Below are 26,436 nucleotides of genomic sequence, written 5' to 3'. Positions count from 1 at the left end.
GGCGCCTGGTTTTGTCTTGTAGAGAAACACGCGGGTGGTAGACGCCGGTGGTGGTGCACCGGAGTGCCCCGAAGGCAAAGAGGCGCTCGTCCCGTGGGGACCCACTACTGCACCTTCCTCGTGTGGAACTCTGTCTCCACGAGCGAAGGCAGGAGGAGGTTCCCAGGTAACCCCACTTGACCCCCCCACACAGGCACAGGCTGAGGGGTCCCATTAAAGCACGCCCTGTCATTCTTTTCTTACCTGTGTTTTTGTGCAGCGATCGTCGGTGCTATTATGTGTCATTGGGGGTTTATTCTGTAGATGTGTTACCAGTATGTTCCGTACATGACTCTATTGCAGAAAGCCTTTCTCTTTGCTATCTGTGTGTTATTTGCCAGCTGTGAAGCGGTGTTGTGAGGGAAGTAAGCGTGTGCGAGTGAGTCTCTGAGCCACATCCGTTCCTCGTTAGGAGTTACAGGCACTGTGCATTTTACAGCAGCTGCTTGAGCAGTTTCTTCATGCAATATCCTACATAGTTTCTCGCTTCATTTTTTTTATCAAAAGCCAGTTGTTTTGAACTGATTCCAAGTTCGGTAATTTAACCTGCTTATGCTTCAGTAACGTTGCAACTGCTTCGATTAAACTGAGTAGTCAAGCTATTTTTTCAGACTATGAATGCCAATAAGGCAGGAATTTCATGATTTCAGGAAAGTTGCATACATACCAGGTTTTCCCAATTCCATCAAACGTTACCAGATTCTCGGCATGTTTCTGTGTCTTTGCCGTTGATTGTTGATTGGTACCAAACATTCGTTCCCAAATTAACCGTCGTTCCCAAATTAACTATGGTTTCTAAGTGGTATTCTAAATAACAGTTTGCAGATAAGCTTGCTGTGTCTAAAATATAACGATAAGTACCCATTTTTGTGACACTCTCAGAATACATTTGATGTTACATATCATCGTATTGTGTGTGTATGTGTTTTTTTCATCAGAGTTAGCGGCAAATAGGGATAAGATAAATCTAAAGGAAAGTGTAGGGTCAGTATAATCTGGTCACATTCATGCTATAAACTGTCTGATACTTGGACCTGGAAAAGAAAACTCTATCGGGCATAATGATACAGAGAGATTATGTGATAACATACAAGAAGTTGAATTTGCAATAAAGTTTTATGCCGCACTATTGCTTATAGAGCAAACAGAACCTTTTTAACGCCCTGAAAGGGCCCTCCCTATATCTGGACATTGCTAGCAAGAAAGCATGGCGCATTGCTTATTTAGTGACTGTTGCATCTGTAATGTGGTATCTTTGCGTGCACTTCTAAAGCACTCTAAAATTTCGAACAAAAAGCTCCTGTGGCCTACTTTTTGCAGGACCTAATCACCCTACTAACAGTGATGTCAGATACTTGGTATTTGTGTGTCACATCCCTAGTACTTGCGGCGTAAACAACTCTGGTAGTTACGTAAACTGCACAGAACTGAAAACTAAATCTAGAAACGTGCCATGCGGTAGGAAATAAGAAACAAAGCAAAAAAAGCAGTGCTGTTAAATGCTTGTGCACCTGCTGCCTTGAACGTACAGATGAAGTAACCTTCTCGAAACTTGAGGCTGAATGAGCCTTTGTTTCTGCCATCATTGGCATATAAAATAATGTTACCATTTACAGTTTCGACTTTTGCCAGGAGTTGTGGCTCTGAAACACATATTGCTCGCATATCAAGGGGACTGTTGCTTTTGTTTGTACACGATATACATTCTGCTCTTCTGGTGCTGCGAAAGTTTCTTGTACATTCTACCGTCTTGCAGCCTGGCATTTCATCATTATCTGTACATTGTTTTGAGCATGCAGAAACAACTCTGTGGCATAGGGAAAGCAAACAAGAATTGGAAAGTCTTACTTTTCGGAAGCTGCCAAAAGCATTACTGCGGCTTGTCAAGCTACACAAACATGTTCATGGAATAGTCAGACTCGTAGCTCATGATCAGGTGAACAAAAAGAACAGAGCCTGTTGTGTATTGACACGTGGCACGTTTACCTTATTTTAGCTAGCATAATTTTTACTAATCAGTCAACTCCCGTTAATTTGACCCTTTGGAGACAGTCGGCTGTATTTAGTCAAGTGCTCAGAAAGGTTGAAACAGTGGTGAAATGAATTAATTGAAATCTTCTTTTACTGCTTCAAGTAGTCTGTCAACTATTTCAGAACAGTATTCCAATAACTATGCACATCTTCGCCGGTCAAAGGTCACCATTGTTGGTACGACAGAATCCTAACGGGGACATCGTTCAAGATGTAGGCTAAGTCGTCATCACCGCAGGACAGCTTCCTGTCAACACCGTCGTGAAGGGCAGCAGTAGCACTGTCTGCTGAATTTCTCAAGTTCTTAATGGTAGTGGCATGCATAAGTGGTTGCAAGTGGATGTCAAATCAGCCAGTGTTAAAAAGCATTCAGATTTAAAATAATTGAGTAAATATGTACAGTTTCTTGCTGGAGCAGTTTAGTGCATTTAAACGAAAAGCCGTACTAACCGAGGTCAAATAAATGCGAACTTCATGATGCTACTGCATTACTGTATTTAATTTCCAAATGTCGGGAGCTTCAGTTTGCGATGAATGGTGTTCTGTAGGAATTTTACCTGTTTTACACATACTAATGAACAAAAATTATGTTGGTCATCTTGCTTAGGTAAATAAAAATTGTCAGTGATGTGGCAGTTGGCAGTAATGCCTGCTTCACGATTGACTTACAAGGCATGTTTTATTTCTTGTTTTTGCTTTCTTTTTTCGATTTTTTGTTTGGCTGATACAGAAGCGCTGCAATCTTGCTTTCTGTTAAGACGTTTTAAATTGTTAGTTTTAATTGCTTCTTGTCTCGTTTTGTAAACCTTTCGAAGAAGGGTGCAAATCACTTAAGATTGGCCCATAAATGCAGACTGCAACAATATTTCACTTTTGGCATAATTGATTGTAAATAAGTGTTGCATGTTCTTGAATCAATCCTGGCAACGTTCCAGTTCTATCTTCAGGTTTTCTTATTAACAGCACTATAATAGCACAAAGCAGATGATGCATGTGCTTTGATACCTCATTTACTTGAACATAGGAGGACGCTGAAAATTCGAAAGGCCTGGGAGAAAAAATGGTATTGAACTGTAAAAAGAATGTCACATTGTTGCACTTTTCTACACATGCCAGAATCGTATACAACATTGGCTCGCAGTCGTCTTCATCACCGTCGTTAGTCTTCTTTGTTGGTGATTTTTTGCCACTATGCTGTGCCAATGCTCTACAGCAAGATGCTATTTCCAAGCGAAATAGGGCATGCCAACCCACCAGCTGCCTTCGTGATGGTCTCTGAGATCTGTTAACGTGCCGACAGCCCTAAACTGTTATGTTTTGTACCTAGGATGTCGTAGGCTACGAGGTGGCATCTTTAGTATCTGGCATTCGTGGCTACTGATTGACACCCTCAAATTTGAGCAAACTTTTGTGGAGTTTTGAGCCCAAATTCAAGTGTATGCTCGTAGTTTTTCAGCATGATGGGGTGGGCCACTCTAACCTTGGAGGCCATTCTGAGGAACTACTGTGGCTGTCAGCATTCTATGTTATATGTAATTGAGACCACACAATAATGGTGCAGTCTCTCTCTTTTCTTTTTCTTTTTGCCAGATCCACACGATTCATCTATATTCATTCTTTAAGTGTTACAAAAACCAGATGGGAAGTATGACCGGTTTGCCTTTGCCATCTCAACCACTTGATGCTATATAAGTCCCTTGTAAATTATTAGTAAAGAGTACAGCTGCATTTGCCCAGTGAGTGCTGGCCAAACAGCCCTTTGCCTTGTAAGGACTATCTTGAAAGCAGGCTTGCTGATATTTCTGTTGATCACTCAGTCACTTAGACTAAGCCACAGAGTATTTTCTGCAGCACTTAAAGTTTATGGAGAAACTTGGCTCTGCATGAAATTGCAAAAAGCCTTTGGTGAACATGTACACATCCCATTGTAGTTTTTCCAGTCTGACAGAATAAGCACCATCAAATGGGCAGTGTAGTCTGTGCTACACAACTCGTGTGCCAACAATGTCACATTGTGGACAGCATTGCCTTGCCTACCCACGCGTACCCACGTGTAAAATAGGCTTAATAGCACAGGCAAATTCATAAGAGTTACGATCATCCAATAAACGTTGCGGGGCACAAGAGGTTATGGCCGCACTTCATCAAGTGCCTTGTGCAAGTGTCATGGCCACACATCGAATCACTTTGCACTGGTAGAATGACCAGAGGCGTGGCTTTATGTCATCTGCTACAATGCCTTCATGTCGTCTGCCTTGGATGCGTTAGTGTAAATGCTTACTGGAATCAGTCACATGTACTGGGCTTAAGGAGGTGAAACCACCATCTGTTCACATACAGCACATACTCAGTTGCCTTGCTATGACAGCTTTGTGCTGCTGAAAATCAAGGTTTTATTAACTGCATTACGGTGCAGGCCTCTTTGGCCCAAATAAAGTAGCAGGTGAGACGAAGCCACACCTCTAGGCATCACTGTGCCAGCACAACCATGACCATTGCATTGGCACTTCGCAGAATACAGCCACACATTCGTGTGTCTCGTAGTATATTGTGGGCAACCGTACCTTTCAGTCGCTTTTGCAGTAAGGTGAACTTATGACTAAGGCTCATGTCTTCAAACACATATATAGCATTTGTCATGCGTTTTGGATAACTTATATGTATGACGCTCCGATGTTCACTTTGAGAACTGAAGTCTGCTCTCACAATAGAGCATAAAGCTTCACCAGTTACTTCTAATGAACTTCTGAGCTTGTTTGCCCATTGTTTATTTGGCCAGCCTTTTCTTTTCCATTTAGACTTTTGTGGAAGTTCATATGTTATATTCTCCAGTCAAAAAGAAAAATCTGTGCCTAACACCGTTGCTGTAGATTGCAAAGAAAATCTGGGCGGCACTTAAACGGGCCTTTAACCACCTTTTAACCTGCCTGACTATTATCCAAAAACAAACTTATGATAATTTTGCTGTGCACACCGCACTGCGTGAGCCTGCGACATGTTATCTTCTTTAGGTGACATTTCATGGCACTCATGCTAAGAAATAGTGTCATATGGGCCTTTGATGTGACTATGTACCAAGTCTGTTCAGTTGCAAATTAAGTAATAATGATTAAACTGTCTGTACATTAATCAAACGCTTACCGCGATTTCAAGTATTTGTAGGGCAACAAGGCTACACTGTTACCACAATGTATCATTCTATTCTCGATTCATAAGAGCATTGAAATGGCATGCAGACACCTTGTCCATTTGTTATTGTTTGTTCTGCTTTGCACTCAAAGTACTGAAAGTCGGTACTAATAAATGTTTGCATGCTTTAAGGCCATTCACGTTGCCCTTGCATCAGCCTCTTTGAAAGTGTTGCAGTAAAGGAACATGTGTGTGTGAATCTATTCAAGTCATAGCAGTTTGTGCATTTCATTGGAGTGTTTCTAGTGCTTTGATGCCACTAGCTGTTTTACTAATTGCAACGTAAATGTTCTTTTGGTGTTCTTCTTGCATGGTTTCAGGCGTGTAACATATGAAGACTTGGAAAGAATAGCACCTTATCGGCCAACCAGGTTTCTTTCAAGGCCTATCGCTGAAGTTAAGGCTGTTCAGGTTTGTATGATTGTTATTTTGACTCAACATATTACTTGTATATAGTCAAGCCCACTTATAACAACTGTTACGAACACTCATTATGTCTGGGATTGTTATAAGTGGCCTCAACAGTACTCCATTTTGTCATGACATGTACAAACCTGTCACAATAAAATGGAGTATACGGTGATGGCCACAGCACACTGTTTGTGCTCTTGAGCACAAATGATTGCCACATACTGAACACACAAACAATTGATGATGCAGCGTAACCTTACATCCACGAGTTGTAGTTTTAAGTCTAACTATGTGCAGCAGTTATTTCGAAGAAAACGTACGTCAGAAACAACTCAACTGCAGGACACCTGAATTGAGACCTCTACAGCTGCTGTAGCATAGCTTCTGAAGCTTTTTCTGCAAAGTATGAAAGGATGTAAAAATGTGGCCCAATGCATGCTGTCTAGTTCACTGCAAGCTTTGGCGAGAGTTTCCAGCGGGCTTTGAATGCTCACTGCCACTTGTTTTTCATTTGCATTACATCGTTTTTTGTTTTTTTTTTCATGCTTTTTCTTTTTTTTTTGAAGAGTCCTGATGAGAGAGGCTTCGGCGTTCAACTTCTTGAGAGCGCCTACCGATTCACGCTTGGCTCCATTGCTGGCGGTAAGTGCTTTCTGTGCATCGTTGTGGCAAAGAAGTTTTTCTTGTTTTAGCGGTGCTCCTAATACTGCCTCATAGATAGCCCAGACAGAGTTTGCAGTTCCATTACTTGTTGTCGTTTGTCTCCATCTTGATCCAGCATGAAAGGAATGAATGGAACAAAACTGTCACCACGAAAGCTTGTTCAGCTGTAACAGCAGCTGATTAAAATGTCACAGATCTTGCCTTTGGAAAATTTCTAGTTTTATTTCGTGCGGATCAACTGTGCAATGAGCAAAGGTGAAATTGAAAAGTGGGCTCATCTTGGAGTACCACATTGAAGGAGTACTCGCATGATTTTAAGGCATTGCAAAAGGGACATTTTTTGTTTCGTTGGTTTGCAGTGTTAGTGCTGTCCACATACCAAAGCCAGGAAACGCGTATAAAATCTTTTTGTTTTAAAGTTTTGTTTCAAGGCACATGCAAGCCAGCCCCACTGCAATGGACATTATGACGACGAGTCAACACAATTCGCTGGTTTTGTGAACTCTGTCCGCCATGTGGCCAAAACTGCTGTTGGAGTGGCTGGAGAACATTTCACTCATTGTTGTAATTGACAGTAGACAACAGAGCTGCTGCCCTCATGTGGCTTAGATCTACGTCACACCACGTTGACATGTCATTGTGAAACTGCCCTCCCGATATCGAAACCAAAGTGGTTTTTAAAGTAGTTGTATTAAAAAATTTTATCTAATGCATTCCACGATACTCTTTTTTAGGGTTCTCAGCACCAGTGTTTTTATTTTGAGCAACAATACGAAAACTTCTCAAATTCGTGTCAGTACTCCTATAACACTCGATTTGCTGGAGGCATCATTTCAGTACTTTGGTTTCTCATTGCAAGTGTATGATCCTGGCCAATCACTGGTGCACCAGCCAATCGGGGCCTTGAATCTTCACACTATCCTTTGAGAGATGCTGGTTCGGGGCAATATAACACGGGCTTCTCGTCATTGCAGCGGCGGGAGCCACGGTTGTGTATCCCATCGACCTGGTGAAGACTCGTATGCAGAACCAGCGGACGGGCTCCTACATTGGTGAGCTGATGTACCGCAACAGCTGGGACTGCGCCAGCAAGGTTATTCGGCACGAAGGCCTGTTCGGCCTCTACAGAGGCCTGCTGCCACAACTGGTGGGAGTCTGTCCCGAGAAGGCCATCAAGCTCACAGTGAGTCACTGTCAGTAAAGCTAGTTAAAGGGCCCCTAAACCACCCAGAGGTCGAAATTTAGTGGTGGTGTGACAGTTGTGCACGAGTCTACAGTGAACACGTAGCCAGGAGAATTTTTCGAAACAGTGGCATAATAGCGGAGTTACATGCGTTTCATTATGGAAACGCTGTGATCGCTCGTTTCACTCTTTCCTTTGCTACCCTCCGCTCGTCAGCTGGTCTCCTCTCCCAAAGCCTCTTTGCCCTCCTCACTGAGTGCCCCTCCCAATCTCACGTGACATACCGTCAACACTGACATGCTCTTCGAAACAGTGGGCACTTCCGGTTGCCGCGACTCCGCAAACTCCATGCTTCTCGGCTAACTGCTGTTGTTGCCGTGCCGACCCGTGCTCCTACGAATTGTGCCAGTATGGACCCTGTGTTGCACGAACGCCTTCAAAGGATTGCCAACATGATGGACCCGTATGGTGACACGTGCCGCGTCTTTTCGTTTTTCCAGTCGGTGCTTTTGCAGCCAAGCACTGATGCGTGAAGGCCATCGCAAAACACTGTTGGATTCAATCCGCACAGCTTATCAGGCCGCTAGGCGTGGCTATGTTGGTACGCTAGCGATTTGGCAGTTGCGTTACGGACCACAGCTGTTGATTCACAAGCGCGCACACGCGGGCAACACGACGAAGAACAGCGAGGAGCGCAGGCAGCTGTTCGCAGACTGACCGGAAGTCCTAGGCTCTTGTTCGACCAATCTCAGCGTCGCCTGCAGACCACATCACAAATTCAACACGCTGACGTCGCGCACGTCACTAGGGAGGCCGGAAGGGCCCGAAGAGAAGAAATTGTTTCTTGGAATTTGTGGCACGCCCGCGGCTTGTAGCGCTGTCACGTGTGGCATCGTTGATCGTGACGGCATTCTGCACACGATGTGCATGTTTACTTGGAATGTTTGAAAAAATATAGGAGACGTTCTGGGGCCCTTTGAAACCATTGTTTTCATTTTTTCATTACTTATTGTTTCATGCATTTGTTTAGTCACTTATCTCTTGGGTCTTTTCCTCTCATAGAGGGGTGTGGCTTACTGTAAGCAAACCTTAAAAATAAGGCACCTTAAGTACATAAGCCAAATATACAACAGTCACTACTATGAGGCAAACATGTAACATAATTTCATTGTCATTTTTCATGATGTGTATTTATTTGGGCTCTTCCTGAAATTTCACCGACGTCATGTCAGGTTTTATGAAAAGTGAATTCCATTCTTGGAAAGTTATCACTAGAGGCCAGATTTTTAGGCATTACAAAAGTGCGTTTTAGGCGCCAAAAATAGGCCGGCAAAACAACGCTTTAGGCCTCCAACATCGTCAATATAGGCACAACAAAGTTTTACATAAATTCAAATAATTTGAAATGAAGATGTGAGTGACCGGTATCTGCGAAAAGAACAAAAACAATTTTATTGTTTATGATGGCACAAAGGCGCCAACAGTTGAACATAGCCGTGAAATTGTGCTTTTTCCCGCACGGTTCGCAGAACACGGTCTCTCCGTTTATCCTGTAGCGTGGCGAGTCAAGTGTCCACTGTCGAATCAACACACTCCTGGGTGTCTTCCTTTTCGTCATGGCTGACAAGGGCAGAGCAGGAGCAGGCAGGCAGACCGCTAGAAGACCAGAAGGGAGGGATGGATGCCTCCCATAAGCTGGGTTGAATCGCATAGATCCAATTTCTCTGCTGGCAGTGAGCACCTTAAAAAGTAAATTACAAACAAAATAAAGTCCGCATGAACATCACATTTTTCTTCCTTATCTCGCTCCTCACTGTCTCTTCCCCTGACAGCTCTCCGTGGTTTTGCATTCGTCGACCGCTCGCGCCATGTCGGCATGGCGGCGTATGCTGGCCAGCGCGTCCCACTTCACTGCTGCTAGCGGTTGCCTTCCGGGAGTTTTCTGGATGTTGCCCGATAATAACGGTCCCAAACTGCATTCGAAAGCGAAACTTGATGCTCAATAGCGTTGATATAGGCGCCGAATTTGAAGAATAGGCATTTATAGACATTTTTACACAAGCGCCAAAAATAGGCATTTATAGGCACTATAAAAACACTATAAAAGCACTTCTTAAGCTCTTATTCCTGCTTATATATCAAAGTGGTGCGATAGGAGTGCAAGGAAAAAAATAGACGTTTGCCTAATGTCCAATCTCTAGTTATCACTCATCGCTCTGATAACCCTCTTTCACAAATCTTCTTACTCTAAAAGATTGCAAGAGGGGCATTTGTTTCAAGTAAGCTTATACGAACAAGTTCATGAGAAGGTTATTGTGATATAAAAGAACTGTGTTTCTTGCGGCTTATGTGCTTCATCTGAAGTTAAAACAATCTGTTGTGTTCTTTTTTTTTTTTTTTTGCTCAAAGGGTGCGTGCTTACAGCAAGATTTATAAAATATGCTTGCCTCCGTCTATTCTTTCTTGTGCAAATTTCGTTGCATATATTGTGGTCCTAACCATTCAGTATGATTCTTGGCACTGTTACTTGCCTAGATGTTCAAGGAATAAACTATGAATTAGACCTCAAGAATGCAGATTTCATCGAAATATGTTACCATATTTTAGACTAAAATATGATTGTAGTGTGTACATATCGTGCGAATTATTGGGTTACGGAACCTTAATAGATGAGTTTGTGGCGGTAACACACCGATATCGCAGTCATATTTGGATATCATTATTGTGCGTGTGTGTACGTTGTTTGTCCTCTGCAGCCAAATTGTTGTGATCACGCAGGTCAACGACTTTGTCCGAGACAAGCTGACCAGCGGGAAAGGAGAAATCCAAGCATGGGCTGAAATACTGGCCGGTGGATGCGTAAGTCTTGCTTTTGGCATTTGCAATGACACACACAATTTGACAGTGTCTGTAGATGTGTCAGATTTCTACAACCTCTTTGTAAGGCACTCAACATTACATTTCAAGAAAGAAAATGAAGTAATATGCTGTTTTCTTTGACTAGTAGTAATTCATCCTAATTAACATGTAATTAAACATATAATTATTCTGCAGTCAATCATGTGCCATTTGGACAAACATAATCAAATGGTAGGCTCAAAATGCGTGCGCAATTTGTTTTTCGTTGTATTCATTTAGCGCAGGGGTTCTCAAACTTTCTGGCCTTGGAGAACCCCAACAGCCTTTCCAGAGTGCCACGGTACCCCTAACGTTTTCTTGAGCATGAAGACAGTCAAAAGCGGGGGGGTGATAACACCGTCTTGATGTGTGCAACCGCAGTATTAACACTGACCACGTTGGCCTGTTCTCTTTTCTTTAATACCAAAGGCCATCGGCGTTGATGTAGAACTCCCGATAATACATAGACTTGCGATTTCCGCTCACGCCGCTCCGAGAGTCGTGTGAAGCGTCCGCCAGCCATGTAAACACTGCATGCTTCAGGCACCACGTGGCATAAGCAATGTGTTCACGCAAACGATGCACCGGACGTATGGAGGCCCGTTTTAATTTTTATTATTTTTTATTGTCAACTTTTTTTTTGCAAAATGAAAAGGGAGGCATGCCATCTAGTTGCGCAGCGAAACGGCCATCAACCAATACACCAGTTGTAAAGCTGTATGCCTATATGCTCGTGTAGCCCACAGCCGGCACGAAGCGACGCCTCTTGAGCGTATCAAAGTGCTCGTTGTGCGTCTTGATTACAAAACCAACAATGAGCAGTGGCAAATCACCATGTATAAAAACTATGCCACGTGATTGCCAACGTGCCATGAGTCACGAATAAAGCTCCAAGATTCCGGTTAATTTTGTTTGAACTGGTTTGAACGCTCACGAGCATGAATTACCGGCGCTCACTGTGTTGTCGCCACGGGTCCGCAAATTGTCCAAGTTTCATAGCACCCACTAGACAACAAGTCTTTAGTGCTGCTACCACATGGGTCTCTCGCTACCCATCGACACCCGATGTGCGGATGCGGCGTACGCGCGATGGCTTCGTTAAGTGCAAAATGCAATACAAATTTGCTTGTCTAAATAAATTAAATCGGGAGCGGGTTGCATTCGTTCTGGCCGCTCGCGAAACCCTAAGATGTCCTTCACGGAAGTCACTTTGAGAACCCATGATTTAGAGCAAGGTGTCGGAACGAAATGTTTTTCGTTTCGGTTTTAGTTTCGTTCCACCACAAAAAAGTTCCGTTCCGTTTCTGTTCCGGAATGGAAAAAAAATGTTCCGTAACGGTTTATAACTAGAGCTGTGCGAATAGCAAAATTTTGAGTGCGAAGCGAATTCGAATATTGAAGTGTGAGTGCGAATCGAATCGAATATTTTTCGAATATTTCTCGAATATTTCTAGAATATTTTTTCGAATACTTCGAAGCGAAATTGCAGAAAAAGAAGTTACAGAGGATTCCTAAGCATACTCTTATGAGATAGCAACATGAAAGTGTTTCTTTTCGCTAGGTTGATGAAGCACTGGCAGGGTGGTGTTTCATAGTTGTCTTATCAAGAATGAGGCAATGTAGAGGCCGAATTCTATTTATGTAAATGATTTGATGCAACCAAAGTGTTGCCAACAACACTTTACATGTGATAGGCTAAGATGCCATTTCCTCAGCCTCTCATCCTCTTTCAACTTCTGTAGAAGCCCAACTGATGTGGCGGACAAGGGTGTGCTCCCTTTAAGTCCGGAGTTCCAAATCTGCCTCATAGACGTCGATATATAAGAACATCTGAAATTTTGGATGCTAAAAAGCTTCGGCGTCCGATCTTTCAGACTTCCTGCCCAAATTTCAGGCCCAAAACAGCATTAATTGAGCCCCCAACTCTGCCAGATCTTTCATCTCCATGTTGGAACCAACGTTTTCTCGAGTTAATACATTTAAGACCGAAGCGGAGCTCGAAAGGCAGCTTTGCCGCAATACCGGGGTGTGATGAGGTGAAGCATATCAAAAATCTAGGGACCACTTCCAATCGGATGTTGACTGTGTCTTGGCAAAGTTCGACCGTAACGGAGCTTGAAAGGCAGCTTTGCTGCAATACCGGGGTGTGATGAGGTGAAGCATATTGAAAAATCTAGGGACCACTTCTAATCGGACGTTGACTGTGTCTTGGCTATGTTCGACCGTAACGGACAGCTACGGACCGTAACGGACCGTAACGGGCAGTAACGTACAGCATAAAGGCAGCTTTGCCGCAATACGAGAGTGTAATGAGGTGAAGCATATTGAAAATCTGAAGGGGGCACTTTCAGTTGGACGTTGACTGTATTTGTTTTTGGGAAGTTCGAATAGTTCGAATAAGAAAATTCCAGTGCGAATCGAATCGAATAGCAAACACTATTCGAAAAATATTCGAAATTTCGAATATTCGCACACCCCTATTTATAACGGTTTTTATTTGTATGCAAAAATTTGAAGTTAAAGTAAGGATAAAAAACACTGGATTTGTGGTATAGTTACTAGCGCTCCTCTTAAGAAAGTGGGACAGGGGTAAAACGCGTTATTCCCATGTTCTTCAGAGAGGAAGTAACAATACCACGAATTCAGTGATTCCACTCCTGCGCCAACTGCGCCAAAGTGCGCCAAATTATATTTACTGCGCCATCCTGATAATATCAACGAAAATTGCGCCAAACTGCGCCAAAGTCTCGGGTTTGGGGGCGTCTATCACCGGCAGTCGCACCGCCGGCGCTTCAGAACATATGCAGCTTGATTTTGGGGCTGCCAAAGTCGCAACCATGGACCAAGAATTATTCCGCTGAATAAATAGCGCTCGTGCGTGCGTCCCGAGTAAGCCACAATGCCATGCACGGTGCCGACGCAGCTTCTGTTCTGCAAGTCGGTTCTACAGCAAAATGCGCTCTCCGCAGAGGCTCGTGACGTCTAGGCCTATCGGTAGCGAGAAAGTTGCGACGGCGATTCATCGGCGGGCGTCGTCTGTTCCCGAAACGCTGCTGATAGCTCGTTTCAAGCGTCGCACGGCACGTAAGGAAAGCAAAGTTCAGTAATAACTACATGCGTGCCGCTAAAATTTCTGTCACTTCTGTTTCTGGACATCGCGGAATGAAATTTGGGATCGCTAGCAGTAGATATGGAACAATATCGGATTTTCCTTGCTTCGCGTTTATGGAAGAGCACGCGAACGGTGGGAACGCGTTGACACTTTTCCTCAGATATACTTTATCCATGGATCTTCATCCAGAAGAGCTTTTTCATAATTCCTTCCACCAGCACATCCGAGTTTGTAATCACTCTGCGGTAAATACCCCCTAAAAGGCCCTGCCCTTTCGAGCTCACGAGCGAGAGTTCCAATTAGAATATTTTGCTTGCTTTTTTAAAAATGTCATCTGATTAATAAAAGCATATCTCCTGGTCGGAACAGCCGCAAATGCGCAGCTGTAGCGGGCCCGTCGCTGACGGCCCACAGTGAAGCGGCTGCGCCATGTTACACGTCCGCCCCTCGCGTTCGAGGGTCAATAGCTGACGGTTAAAAAAACTCAGTTTCGCTTAAGGGCTAAGCAATGAATGCGATATCAACAAATTGTATTGTTAAACAAAGTAAGGCTAGCAGCTAACTCTTTTGGATCCGATCTCGCGTAACTCAACAAAACGCTGGTTTAAGGGGATATGGCCGCTCCAGAAACCGAAGCGTTTTCGTGCTCTGATTTCTCTAAACGCGAAGTAAGCGTTGAGAGCACAGCAAGTTTACGAGCCGTCTCCTGATGCCTCGAGATAGCGCGCGCGCGCGCGCAAGCGACAGTGCCTTTCGAACGATGCGGTTGCCCCCCCCCCCTGCTCCCCTGGCGTCCCTTCATGCTCCTTACGAAAGACGGGCGGGGCGTTTCCTCTATGTTTGATGAGCAATCGACGGCAGGCCCGCTCCGTGCGACGGAGACAGACGGCCGGCTAGTTTAATCTGCGCTTCAGCCACGTTCGTCACCAGCGCTCGCGAGCTTTTACCCGCAGCTAGAATGCGCGTGGTGATGTTATTAATTTGGACTTTATACGGAAAATTACGGCAACAGCGACCGTAAAAATACGCCTAGAGTGTCCATATAATTGCTATCACAATAAAAATTTTTAAAAAATCAAGGAGCTGTGAAGTGGATGATAAGCGAAGCCGTTTCGCGCATGGCTCAAAGGTGACATGGTGCAGGACAGTTTGGTATGTAAGGCCAGGTTGTTAACGGCCAGGCTGTTAACTTTCAATACGCAATAATAATGCGAAAGCCTTAGATGCTTTATCAAACACGAAAATTGACCGTCGGCGGCGTTCGATTGATGTAAAAAATAATCATGTGATGTCGTCATCATCACGTCATACATCGTCAAAACTTGTGACGCCAACATGGCGTCATATATAGTGATGTCACGTGATGGTGTAATCACATGACATCGTCGCTTTACACTGCTTCCGTGATCGGTGCACCGATCAAGGAGGTAGTGCAAAACCATGTGAGGTGCAGAAAGCTTGCAGAGAGGGAGGGGGAGAATCAACCCGTCGATCGAGAAGAAAAAGAACCTGGCTTTCGCCTTGGAGTTTTCTTAGGGGAATGCATTAGGGACAGTGTGGCTCTGGCATTGAGGCACTGCTGTACATCACGGCGTTTGTCTACCACGTCTGCTGATAACCACATAGATGTATTTAGAGTTTTATTTCATAAATTGCAATTTTATTGATCCGGTATTCTGTTTATTTGCTAGTGTCGAAAATAATCGCCGAAGAGGTTAATCCAGAACACTCAACTGCATGAGTCCTTATTTTTTGCAGGTTATGGTTGTGTTTCGCGTTTACCTACGCGTACGCGTTCCGCATAGGAATGGCCGACACCGCAGCTTGTGACCACTGCGGAAGTGATGAAACGATTGAGCATATTCTGTGCGACTGTCCACAGTACTGTTCGCAAAGACAGTCGCTTTGCAACGCGCTTGATAAACTGGGCGACTGAACTCTTTCGGAAGAAAGAATCCTGCGCCACCGACAGGACTTAACGTCACAGAAGAAGGCTGTGCAGGCGCTAATGCGCTTTCTGCGTTCAACCGGTCTATCGCAACGGCTCTGATAGGACGTCCTGCATGTGTGTGCATGTGTGCATGTGTGCATTTTTTGCTTTGTTTTTATTTTATCTCCCTCTCTCTCTGTCCTCTCTCCGACCCCTATATCCCCACCCCTGTGCAGGGTAGCAAGCCGGTCACTCGCACCAGGTTAACCTCCCTGCCTCTTCCTTTTAATCTATTTCTCTCTATTTTTTCATTAGCGAGTGAAGTATGGAGTTCTCCTGAGATGATTTTTTTCGTGAGAATTGCAATGATTCCAAATATTTCTAGCCTTCATAAGAGCCCCATAATTTTCAGGTGCTTGAATGTTAATGCAATATGCTTCTGTAGTGCACTCCAGGATGGAAAACTTGCTGCTCCAGAGTGCTGCCAGATGCAAAATTATCTGCTCCAAAGTGCTCCAAGATGAAAATTTTTCCTGCTCCAAAGTGCTCCAAAACGGAAATTTTGCTGCTCCAAAGATTGCTCCAAATCGGAAGTCCTCGGTAGCATGACTGCGAATTCCTACACACTAGCACAAACCAGTACCCCTCAAAGTCGTAGTAATTGTTTTCTCAAAAGTCAATTGCGAATATTTTGAGCAGGCACAAGGCTCTGTGTCAAGAGAGTGAGCACGATCTCAGAAGCAGCACGTCATCGAGTGTACTCTCTGGTGTGAGAGTCTGCTGTTCTGATAAAACAAACTTCAACGCCGAGAATGCCCTCTCCACGTTGGCCTGCGTGACAGGCACACGAAAGTCCACTTGCGTTAAGGGGAGACGCGGGTCTTTTTTTTATTTCTTTTATTAGCTGGGTGAACTGAACGAAATTTAACAAACTTATTCCATTTTTTCTGCAGATTCCAAATCTATAATTAGAATTTTGGTAGCTGCATTAGTACAAAAGATGTGCAATCTCTAAAAGCATATTTCTTACGGGAATTTTTGGCAACTTTGCTTTGTCAAACACAGAAACAAAGTATGTGGCAAGGCTGCCAAAGAGCTGGTTTAGCCGGTGATGCTAATCCGATTGTCTTCAACAAACTTTGAATGCAAAATAAATAGACGTAAATGTGAGTGAAATTTTTTTGCTGCATACTATTTCTGATAATTGAGAATGATAATTTGGTGAACAACATTATAAGAAAATAAATAGCATCACCGGCTAGACCAGCTTCCTGGCAATCTTGCCACATACTTTGTTTTTGTGTTTGACGAAGCAAAGTTGCCAAAAATCCCCGTAAGAAATATGCTTAAATATGTGTTAGAAATTGCATATGTTTTGTTCTAATGCAGCTATTAAAAATCTACTTATAGAGATTTTGAATCTGCAGAAAAAGCTGAATAAGTGTATTAAATTTCATGCCATTCACCCAACTTTTAAAAAGCCATTTTTTAAGACCCACGTCTCCCCTTAATATAAACGTCTCTGGTTGCCACTGTTTTCATTTTTCACACAATTTGAACTTTACAGCAAGACGGTGAGTTGGGCTAGTTGGTGAACATTCATGTTGAAGCACAAAGCTTGTTGAAGCACAAAACCGAACCAATATGTGGAGTGTATCTTGAAAGTTGTTTATATGATTCCGATTTCTTGCGGTAAGGTATACATTGGCCAATCTGGTAGGTGCGTAAATGAACGTCTTATGGAACACAACGCTTCCTTGAAAGCTTCAGCCCATTCGCATCTCGCAATGCATTGCCGTAAATGCGGATGTTATCCTGTTTGGCATGAAACCGAGATACTGTTTAGTCATAAAGATCAAGCAACACGTGAAATAGTGGAGGCATTTCATATTAGAAAAAGGGGCCCTGACTGTGTTAGTCAACCTTCCATCACGTTACACGATAAGGAGTTTGACTTTCTTGATAAGTGAAGATTGTTTGTATCACTTTGCTGTGTTCATTGTTTCTGGTCCTGAAGGCAGTTAGGCCTCTTGTTCGACTACGCATGTGCAATTCGTTCTCTTGTGTTTTTAAATGTTATTCTGTTCAATAAAAATTTCAGTTGTGAGTAAGCGCTGTCCTGTCAAGTTCTTATATCTTCGGTCCCCGTTTTATGTGCGCTTATAAGCTTTGTGCTTCAACATGAATTTGAACTTTACTTTGGAATTCCTGCCTGAGGTACGCGCTAATATACTCTGCCCTGTGATTTGCATCATTGCTCATATGTCATGACCTTGGTTGTTCCGGATTGCCAAGTTTTCCCGTGAACCGAAAAACGATTGAAAAAATTTCGGTTTCACTCCGGAACGAAATCATAGATAAAGTTTCGGTTACGTTTTCGTTCCTGTCAAAAACATAGTTTTTTTTTTTTTTTCGTTTCTCGGTTTTCGTTCCGTTCCGACACACTGGTTTAGAGTAAAGAGAAATGTTACTTTTGATGTTGGTCTTTGAACGAGCCACGTTGGCCGTGCCGTTGAGCGTCGTTGTGGCTTTACCAAGGTGGTCGGCTGCAGTCATAACCAGCACGTCGAGGTTAAGGAAGGACACAGTGGTTATGCAGAAGGTCCAATTCATCGTGTGCGCAATGCATCTTGCTCTTCCTTGGCCACTAGTCCAAAGAACTGGCATAAAGAAGTGTCCACATATGTGGACGTTGCACTTCAAGGAGTTTCCTTACTACTATCTGCAACAGGTGGAGTGCTGAGGGATAAGCTTGTATTGGACAAATTGAACAGATTACTGAAGCAGGCAAATGATTGAAGTCGAGCTTTTCTGCTTTTTTTCTTTTATCCTTATAGTCTTCTGTCAGTTTTTCAGTATCAGAGCCGTTTGATGAGAAATTTCTGTCATGTGTGATTGTATTTATGCATGCGTGCGTGTGACAGTAAAATTTGGTTTGAGACATAATAGCTTATTGTTATGTAATCTTTGACATTTTAATATTGATTCTGTCAGCGACCTCGTAGGTTGTGCATATATTTACTTGATTTTAATGCACTCTGAGTTGTAACATGCATTCCAATTTGCATATCTCAAAAATTGCGAGATGTCATGCCCCTGACTTTGATTGACAAGGTTTTCATGGTAAAAATGTGAAATTGCAATTTGTGCTCTTTTGAAAAAAAGATAAGTGCATCCGAAACACCTTCTCTATTATGAAGCGTGGAAACTTGGGCAAGTTGGTAGGTCATAACTAAATAAACGAACAGCGCAACTGACAAGGACAAAGGAAGGTGTTGTTACTTTCCTTTGTCCTTGTCAGTTGCGCTACCTTCCTTTGTCCTTGTCAGTTGCGCTGTTCGTTTATTCAGTTATGACCTTCTCTATTCCTTTTTCTTTTCTATATGGTGCTAACATTGGTTATTGCCACTGTCTAAGCCCTCTTGTGACTCAGCTGCTCAGAGCATGGAAGATTTGAACAATGTTAGATTTTGCATTATGTATGGCAGTTTTTGTTTTGTACTTAATCTTGATGTGCGTGTTTGGGAACAAGTGCAGGTTAAAAATTAAGTAAATGTGGTTGAAGAAAGCAGCGTAATGTTCTTTATAAACTCACATCACAGGCTGGCGCTTCTCAAGTGATGTTCACCAACCCTCTGGAAATTGTCAAGATTCGTCTGCAAGTTGCAGGAGAGATTGCATCCACGGCTAAAGTGCGGGCGTGGACTGTCATCAAGGATCTTGGGATCAGAGGACTATACAAGGCATGCTTCATCATCATGAATTGACTTTTCCGCTTGTAGTTCCACTTGAACTTATTTCACTCTGTTGTTCAAGGTACGATTAGTGATCGTGGCTTGAAAGAACTGATCCAAATACTTTCACATGCTCCGAGACTGTTTACTGTAAGACAAAATAACATGTCACTGTCAACTGAATGCTTAGCTGGAAAGAAATTATATTGCATTTAGTTTTCTGGGACATCTCCGGTTCATAGTCCATCACCACTAATTGCAGCATATGATGATGTAGATCTTGAAGGGTGTATTCACTGTTATTGTGTCAAAGCCATGTGGAATCGAAGGAATGTGAGTCAAACTGATGTCATGAGGGATTCAAAGCAAGTCGACAGGAGCTTCTTTGGTTGTCAAGAAAAAGAGCAAGAAAATGTTTAGGTTTTTGCAGGGAGAGATTGAACCCCTATCTCTGCACACAGATTCTGATAACAGCCTGATCCAGTGACTAGTACTAAGCTGTCACAAAAGCTTAGTACTGGTACTACTATACCAGTGTATTAGGGCTACTAGTACTACTATGCTATATATATCACAAATGGTTTTTGATGTCGGGAGTTGACAAGTCAAATTGCGCGTGCAAAATTATGCATTTCAACAGCAGCTACACAGGCCCCGTAAAGAATTGTGCACACAATATTTCAGAGATTATGGCTGCAAACTTTATCGCCACTTTTTAGTTGTTGCCTCACTCACAATCAGATGGTTTCTTCGCCTTCTGAATGTCTTGTGTGGTGAAGTGACAATTTTCACATTTTCTCTTGTCACATGGGGACAGAATCAGTGCACTGTGAGTACTGACTGTTTCTGTGTTTTTTTTATTGCAGGGATCCCGGGCGTGTTTCCTGCGAGACATCCCCTTTTCTGCCATATATTTCCCGACATACGCGCACTGCAAATTAAAGTTTGCAGACGAGATGGGCCACAATGGAGCCGGGTCTCTGCTACTGTCTGCTGTGATAGCAGGTGCTTGGTCTAAGCTGCCTCCTGTTCCTGCTTTTGTCACAGCACTGAGCCGCATGCAGTTTTGCTGTACCAAACTGGTGCACCAGATTGTCTTGCTCATTTTCTCGCCAAACTAGCTGTGCTATGGCCTGCCCCCTTGCGACAACTTGAACTGAACTAGTAATAACAGAACTTAACATTACTAGGGTAGAAGCTTGGGCAAGTTGGTAGTTGGTAGTTCATGATCACATTTGACACAGGGCATGAAAGGTTGTTGTTTGGAAAGAAAGGTAAAGAATGGGCACGTTACCTTTACCTGTAAGTTGCCTGTCTGAAATTTTCAGTAATGCTTATGGTGCACTCAAGAAAAATAGGGTTCATTTGAATGCGCTGCTTGTCTGAGTGTTGTCTAGACTTTCGATGAAACAGTTCAACTAAATCACAAACTACATTGCTGTTATAGCAAGGCAAATGTGCTCCTCTAAGTTGAATGCGGCATCCTCAGACCTCCAAGTCTAATAAGTATGATTGCGGCCATATCTGGGCCTCTCACAGAGAGGGGTGTCCAAATGCGTTAAAGTGAAAGCAAATCCTCGGCCTGGTAAAACCGGCAGTCAGGTAAGGGAACCTTCCGGTGCCATATTGACTGAACTCAAAGCTGACGCCCTACTCTAGGATCAAGGTATGTTTCAATGCATGTGCATGGAGAAACCAGAATGCCAACCTGCCTTTGCCTTCCAGCTTGTCATCGTTACATGCATTATCGTGTAAAAGGCAACCATCACCATGTCTTCAATGCACATCCAACGCAAGACCAGAGTTGGAGGATCTTTGTGAATTTTTTTTCCAGGTATTTTTGACCAGGGTTGAGGGTGATGGTACTCACTGACCATCTTTTGGTTACACTAAAAGATCAGCTTAGCCAATTTTTAACTAGCAGTGGTTGGTTTGTGCTGGTTCGTGATGTTACTAAATAGTACTAGTTGGCAATGGGCCAGTAAAGTTGAGCTGGTAAAATCGAGTATGTTCTGTATTCATGGCCAATGCATTTAGGTTTTGGGAGCATGGACAGGCTCAAGCGCTGGCCTGTCGCTGCTCCACTGTCCTGACGCTGTAGTTGGCTCTCGGCAGGTGTGCCAGCCGCGTATTTAGTGACACCTGCGGATGTGATCAAGACGAGGCTACAGGTGGCCGCACGCCAGGGTCAGACCACCTACTCGGGCGTCCTGGATGCCTGCCGCAAGATTTGGAAAGAGGAAGGAGGACAGGCTTTCTGGAAAGGAGGACCCGGTACGCACGTCCTGAATCATCCAACACCTTAGTGTCTTGATTCGCGCAAGCTTGCAAAATGTGTCAACAAAGTGGAGTGCACTATACTCGCAGACAACTTTTGGCAAGAAGCGATCGCTACAGAGCCAAATTGCACGAATGTTACCGCTAATGAATGCAGTCCCACAATTGCATTGGTGTTTTCTACATGAGAAATGAAGCAAAACTCCTTTATTTTGTACAAGAGGCTCTTTGAGGCAGGACGCAGCACCACACCAGTGAGGCAATTATATTTGTTTAAACTTAGACATTTTCATTTTGCATTTTTGCACGCATGAGAAAGTCGCACCTTTCATGTGTACCTCAAACGCTAAATGGCATCTGCGTCTTCAGGTGAGCATCCGTCTCATTGTGGTTCTTCCGTCTACTTGCCTGAAGAACTTGTGACGAATTTTACCTACAAATGGTTGTCTAAGCAGACAAATCAAATGCTATGCAACATTTTTGCCACACAGCGATCAATTTCCACAGTTGTACGAAACGAGCGCCAAATCGGAGTGCTTCACATAGAGTAAGTGTGCAGAAGCTCCGCCCCCTAGCTTTCTCTTCATTGCCAAGAAAAGTTGTCCGGGAGTATAGCAAAGGTCATTCAGCTAATGGTGTATGTATGCAGCTTAGAGATTAAGGCACAATACCACGAAGTTTAGATTACCTTTAGCGGGTAAACTTAGGTGCTGTTTAAAATGGGAAAATGTTGTGCTAGTTGGTAAGGATCCATGATAAAGTTAGGCATGAAGACGGACACAAGTGAAGGAAAACGTGTCCCCCTTTACTTGCAGCATTTAGATTGTCCATTTTCCTTCAGTTGTGTCAGTGTCTCCACTGATGCAAGTGACACGACTTTTTCTGCGATCAACTGTAGCACTGAATCTGCCACTACTTGCCATGGCATCCCAACAGTTCTAGCGTTCTGCTGCTGAGCTACGAGCCTGCAGCTTGTATTTCTGGCCGAATATTTGAGGGCACATCTTTACGCCGCATGAAGCCCACTGTCCTGTTTATGGCTGTTCAACTCCGTAATTCAGATGTGCGACTCACAAGTTAAAGAAACGACCATACATGATAAAGACTGCGCAATTGTGACCTGGAGACTTGTTCCAACAAAAATATTTGCTCTTTATCACTCGCTGTTGCCCTTACTGCAGTTTTAAAGGTGTACTATTGCGCTCAGTATGAGCTACATCATGCGAGCGCGTGGCCGGGCGCTCTGCAAGGTTGTACAGTGGCGACGATTATGTCATTTTTTCGAATTATAGGGAGAGTCTGGCTGTCCATGTGAGCGTGCATTGCCTCCACTTGCTTTCACCCTCGCCCTCCCTTTGCCCTGCGGTGATATCAGCTTCGAAAGTGATAACTTTGAGGGTGAAAGAAAGCAAGTGGGGGTGATGCGCGCTAGCACGGACAGCCAAGCTCCCTCCCAATAACTCGAAAATATGCCATGATCGGCACCACTGTACAACCTTGCACAGTGCTCGGCCACGTGCTCGCGTGATGTAGCTCATACTGAGCGCAATAGTACAGCGGAATCTCATTGGCAGAGTCTTCACAAGAAGCAGTAACTAAAGCATATCATCCAAACATCTTTATACGCAAAGCAAGGTCCAAAAATTTTTTTAAAATAGTCGTGCTTGGTGACAAAATTTGTAGTGAAGGCTTGTGTGGTGACAAGTGATAATGCTCCACATAATGTGTTATGTGGTGCAGCATCACGGAGCACCACACGAACCACAACCAACCATTCAGACTCAGAAGCAGCAGAATCTGCATGGCTGCAAGTGTGTACCATATTTTTGTGAATGATTGGAAGCCAGTGCACTGTAACGTAAAGCTGGGTTCTGGAAATGCTACCATTGAAAGCCCACTTCTATGGTCATATTATTCTATTTCAGAATAAAAAGTGACTTCATTGCTTCTATAAATATACATTGCTCCTATGGGGTGTCACCCAGAAGGGAAAAAAAAGGGTACCATCCCGTAAAAAGTATGAAGCAGAATCGTATCAATGAGATTCCACTGTATACTGTTAGGGCTACACAGCCTTGTGTTCAAATTTTCCCAAATAAATTGTTACTGTTTCCTGCTCTGCTAGCAATGAAAGTGCTCTACAGGGCAATTTAAAAAGATTGGCAGGATGCTTGGATCGCTTCTGCCAGGTTAGTGTGAAATGCTCGCACTAATATTAGATGCCCATATTCACAGATATGTGTAGCCACGATGACTGATGCTTGCATAAAATCCTGTTGAACATTTTCTGCCCTGTCCAGTGCTTCTTTTTCTCAGTGATGCTCAAGGACAACCCACAGTATGCATGTACCATTGTCTGCTACGGCTCTCAATGTTTGTCTCTCTCTCAAGGTTGTTCACAGAGATGACGGGTATCATTGCCTAAATGTGCAGCCAAAGCAGTTGCAGCAGGCAGTGCAGAAAAATTCTGAACTTTTCTGAAAATTCTGTACAGTGCTCGCAGAATGAAGCGTGACATCAAAAGATTAAGCGTCGCAACTAATATGTGTAATTACTCAAGATAGCCATGTCATATTGCTACGAATCTAGCCACTCAAGGCGATGTTGTCCCTGATGTAAGTGTTCGAGCCGATATGACATGTAATAAAGACTGTGGAAACAAAAGTATGTGCATTACTGTGCTTTACGCAATTCATTCTGTGAGTACTGTACATCCTGTCATGATAAAATATTTGTAACGTTAATTCGAGCCTTTTTGTTCTCGTGCAGCCCGAGTCTTCAGATCAGCCCCTCAGTTTGGCTTCACACTGTTAACGTACGAAATCCTCCAGAGGCTGTTCTACATTGACTTCGGAGGGAGGTGAGCCCGGTGAACAACTCTGTTAAACCTAGCAACATTATTCAGACATCATATAGCAACATTGCCTGGCAGTGCTGCGCAATTGTTGTGTATGCAAAACTAATATGTGCCCATACGTTTGAACTCGACAGGCGGCCAACGGGATCGCAAGTCAAGGTGCCTGTGCAGACAGGGGAGATGAAGTCTTCCAACCCCGACCACATTGGTGGCTACCGTGTCGCCTTGGCCACATTCAGTGGCATGGAGACCAAGTTTGGACTTCTTTTGCCCCGGTACAATGTGGCCACCTAGGGAGCGCCGCCCAAAGTAGTGAATGGACCGTTCGGCTTGGCACGAAGCACGTACACACACTTGCGGTGTAGTGTGTGCAGAACTTGCTCAGTCATGCAGTGGTAATGTAGGCGAGTAATTCTCCTATCTGCCCCCCCGGTTTTAGCATGTATAATTAACGCGCCATTGTTTTGAGGATGTTTTTCTTTTTTGACTACTCTTCTCCCGACCAACCTGCGTGCTTATGAACTGAATGTTTCAAGGTTGGAATGTGCAGGGCGAGGAAAACAAACGAAAACCAGTGGTGCTGCAAAGTTTTAACTGCCAGTATGGGAATGTTCTGTTTCCGGTGTGTTGTAGGGGGTGGTGTTTGGACGTGACATTGGTACAGGCATGCGCCTTCTCTGTGTTCATTAGCCATGAGCCCTAACGAAATGATCTGTACAGTGAGAGCAGGGCTGTTGTGTTCATTCTTTAGAACGAGGTGGTGAGGTTTTGTGTGGTTAGGAACGTCGTTTCCTATTTTATGAGCAGCTACGCGTTGCCATTGCAGTTGTTCACTATTGCACACTATTGCCATGTGTTGAAGCTCCGAATTTTAGCAGGTTAGTGCGAATCTGTGCCCACTGGTCGACTAGCTGCCAGGTGGAGATTTTAAGTGTTGAGACTCGTCTTGAAAAGATTGTTATAGCGAAGTTTTAACAAAGAAATTGCAGTGCAAGCCTGCGCTGAGGGCCTTGCACCACCATGTCATCGAGCCACCCCAGTGAAAGTACCTTTGGTCTGTTATGTAATGGTTTTGCCATGCGAAATACGATGGAAAGATTGACTTTCTCTTTTGCTTTAGCGGTCCTAGTCACACTAGTTCTTAACATATTGTGCCTGACAGTGGCACAGACTGTATCTACCCTTGTTTTTGCCTAGATTGTGTACAGTTATTTTAAATTTCCTTTTCTCTTCAAATTCAGCGATAGCACGCCAGTTTCATCTGTACAGAAGCATTAAAAGTTGAATGTTATACTTTCACCTCTGTGCTTGGTGTGTTCTTTGTGCGTCATTTTACGCACTTCTTTATTTCAGTTATAAGCCAGAGAGTATTGAGAAAGAAAAAGGTGCTTGTTCCAGGGGGAAATAAACTTTGTGTTCTGCACTGACTTTCTTGTGGGGCACACAGATCTCTGCAGACTTGTGAAACTTGTCTCAGATGTGGGAGCCTTCGCTTGGTGGCATCCGCCATTTGCCATTGGCATGTCTACGTGGTCAAAGTTTTTTGCAGAATTGCGTTTCACAGCAGTTAAATCTGTAATTGTACATATGATTGGAGCTGCCACTCTACAAGGCTGTTCACTGCACAAATGCAAAAGCTAGTATGAGTCTGCTTTTACTGTAGTTCACGTGAGTGTAGGCAGCTGTGCCTCAATGATCTTCGTAGTAATGGAAAATAGTCTTGGAAGTTCACATTTTTTATGCACTATGGCTGCCAAAATAAATTTCCTAGCAGAATTACTCTAAGTAACTCTAGTGCTGAAATTGTTCAGCTACAATGGAAATGATAATTACAATTCACCTGCCTTTTTTAGCGTAAAGTTTGAACCAATCGGACTCTTGTGGACAAACAAATATTTAATTGCAAATTATGGGTTTGCAATGTTACAATGCCGTTGAAAGCCAGAAGGACGAAGTTTCGGCAAAGCAGTGTATAATAGCTGATGGTCATGCACGCGCTGGCTGATGATAATGACCCTGGAAATATTGGCCCATTGAACTGCCATGACTGCTACCTTCACGGACATAGTGCCAGGTTTTGTTCTAGTAATTGCTGTGTGTGTATTATCATTA

The 26,436-nt window shown here is 43.6% G+C and overlaps 1 protein-coding gene across 1 annotated transcript in view; it reads left to right on the top strand.

Annotated features, from left to right (window-relative positions):
* LOC119394415 (calcium-binding mitochondrial carrier protein Aralar1) overlaps nucleotides 1-25,623 on the top strand; it is a 41,854-nt gene extending 16,231 nt beyond the window's left edge. Inside the window, exons 10-18 of the mRNA XM_037661713.2 lie at nucleotides 5,580-5,670; nucleotides 6,237-6,312; nucleotides 7,308-7,516; nucleotides 10,295-10,375; nucleotides 19,059-19,199; nucleotides 20,057-20,195; nucleotides 21,306-21,464; nucleotides 24,237-24,327; nucleotides 24,459-25,623. Of these exons, the coding sequence (XP_037517641.2) occupies nucleotides 5,580-5,670; nucleotides 6,237-6,312; nucleotides 7,308-7,516; nucleotides 10,295-10,375; nucleotides 19,059-19,199; nucleotides 20,057-20,195; nucleotides 21,306-21,464; nucleotides 24,237-24,327; nucleotides 24,459-24,618 (1,147 nt within the window). The 3' untranslated portion in view covers nucleotides 24,619-25,623. The remainder of the gene's footprint in view (nucleotides 1-5,579; nucleotides 5,671-6,236; nucleotides 6,313-7,307; nucleotides 7,517-10,294; nucleotides 10,376-19,058; nucleotides 19,200-20,056; nucleotides 20,196-21,305; nucleotides 21,465-24,236; nucleotides 24,328-24,458) is intronic.
* The last annotated feature ends 813 nt before the right edge of the window (nucleotides 25,624-26,436 follow it).

This window comes from Rhipicephalus sanguineus, chromosome 5, assembly GCF_013339695.2.
Source record: "Rhipicephalus sanguineus isolate Rsan-2018 chromosome 5, BIME_Rsan_1.4, whole genome shotgun sequence".
Lineage (NCBI taxonomy): Eukaryota > Metazoa > Arthropoda > Arachnida > Ixodida > Ixodidae > Rhipicephalus > Rhipicephalus sanguineus.
Note: the sequence above shows the minus strand (reverse complement) of the source record. Positions and strands in the feature narration are given on the sequence as shown.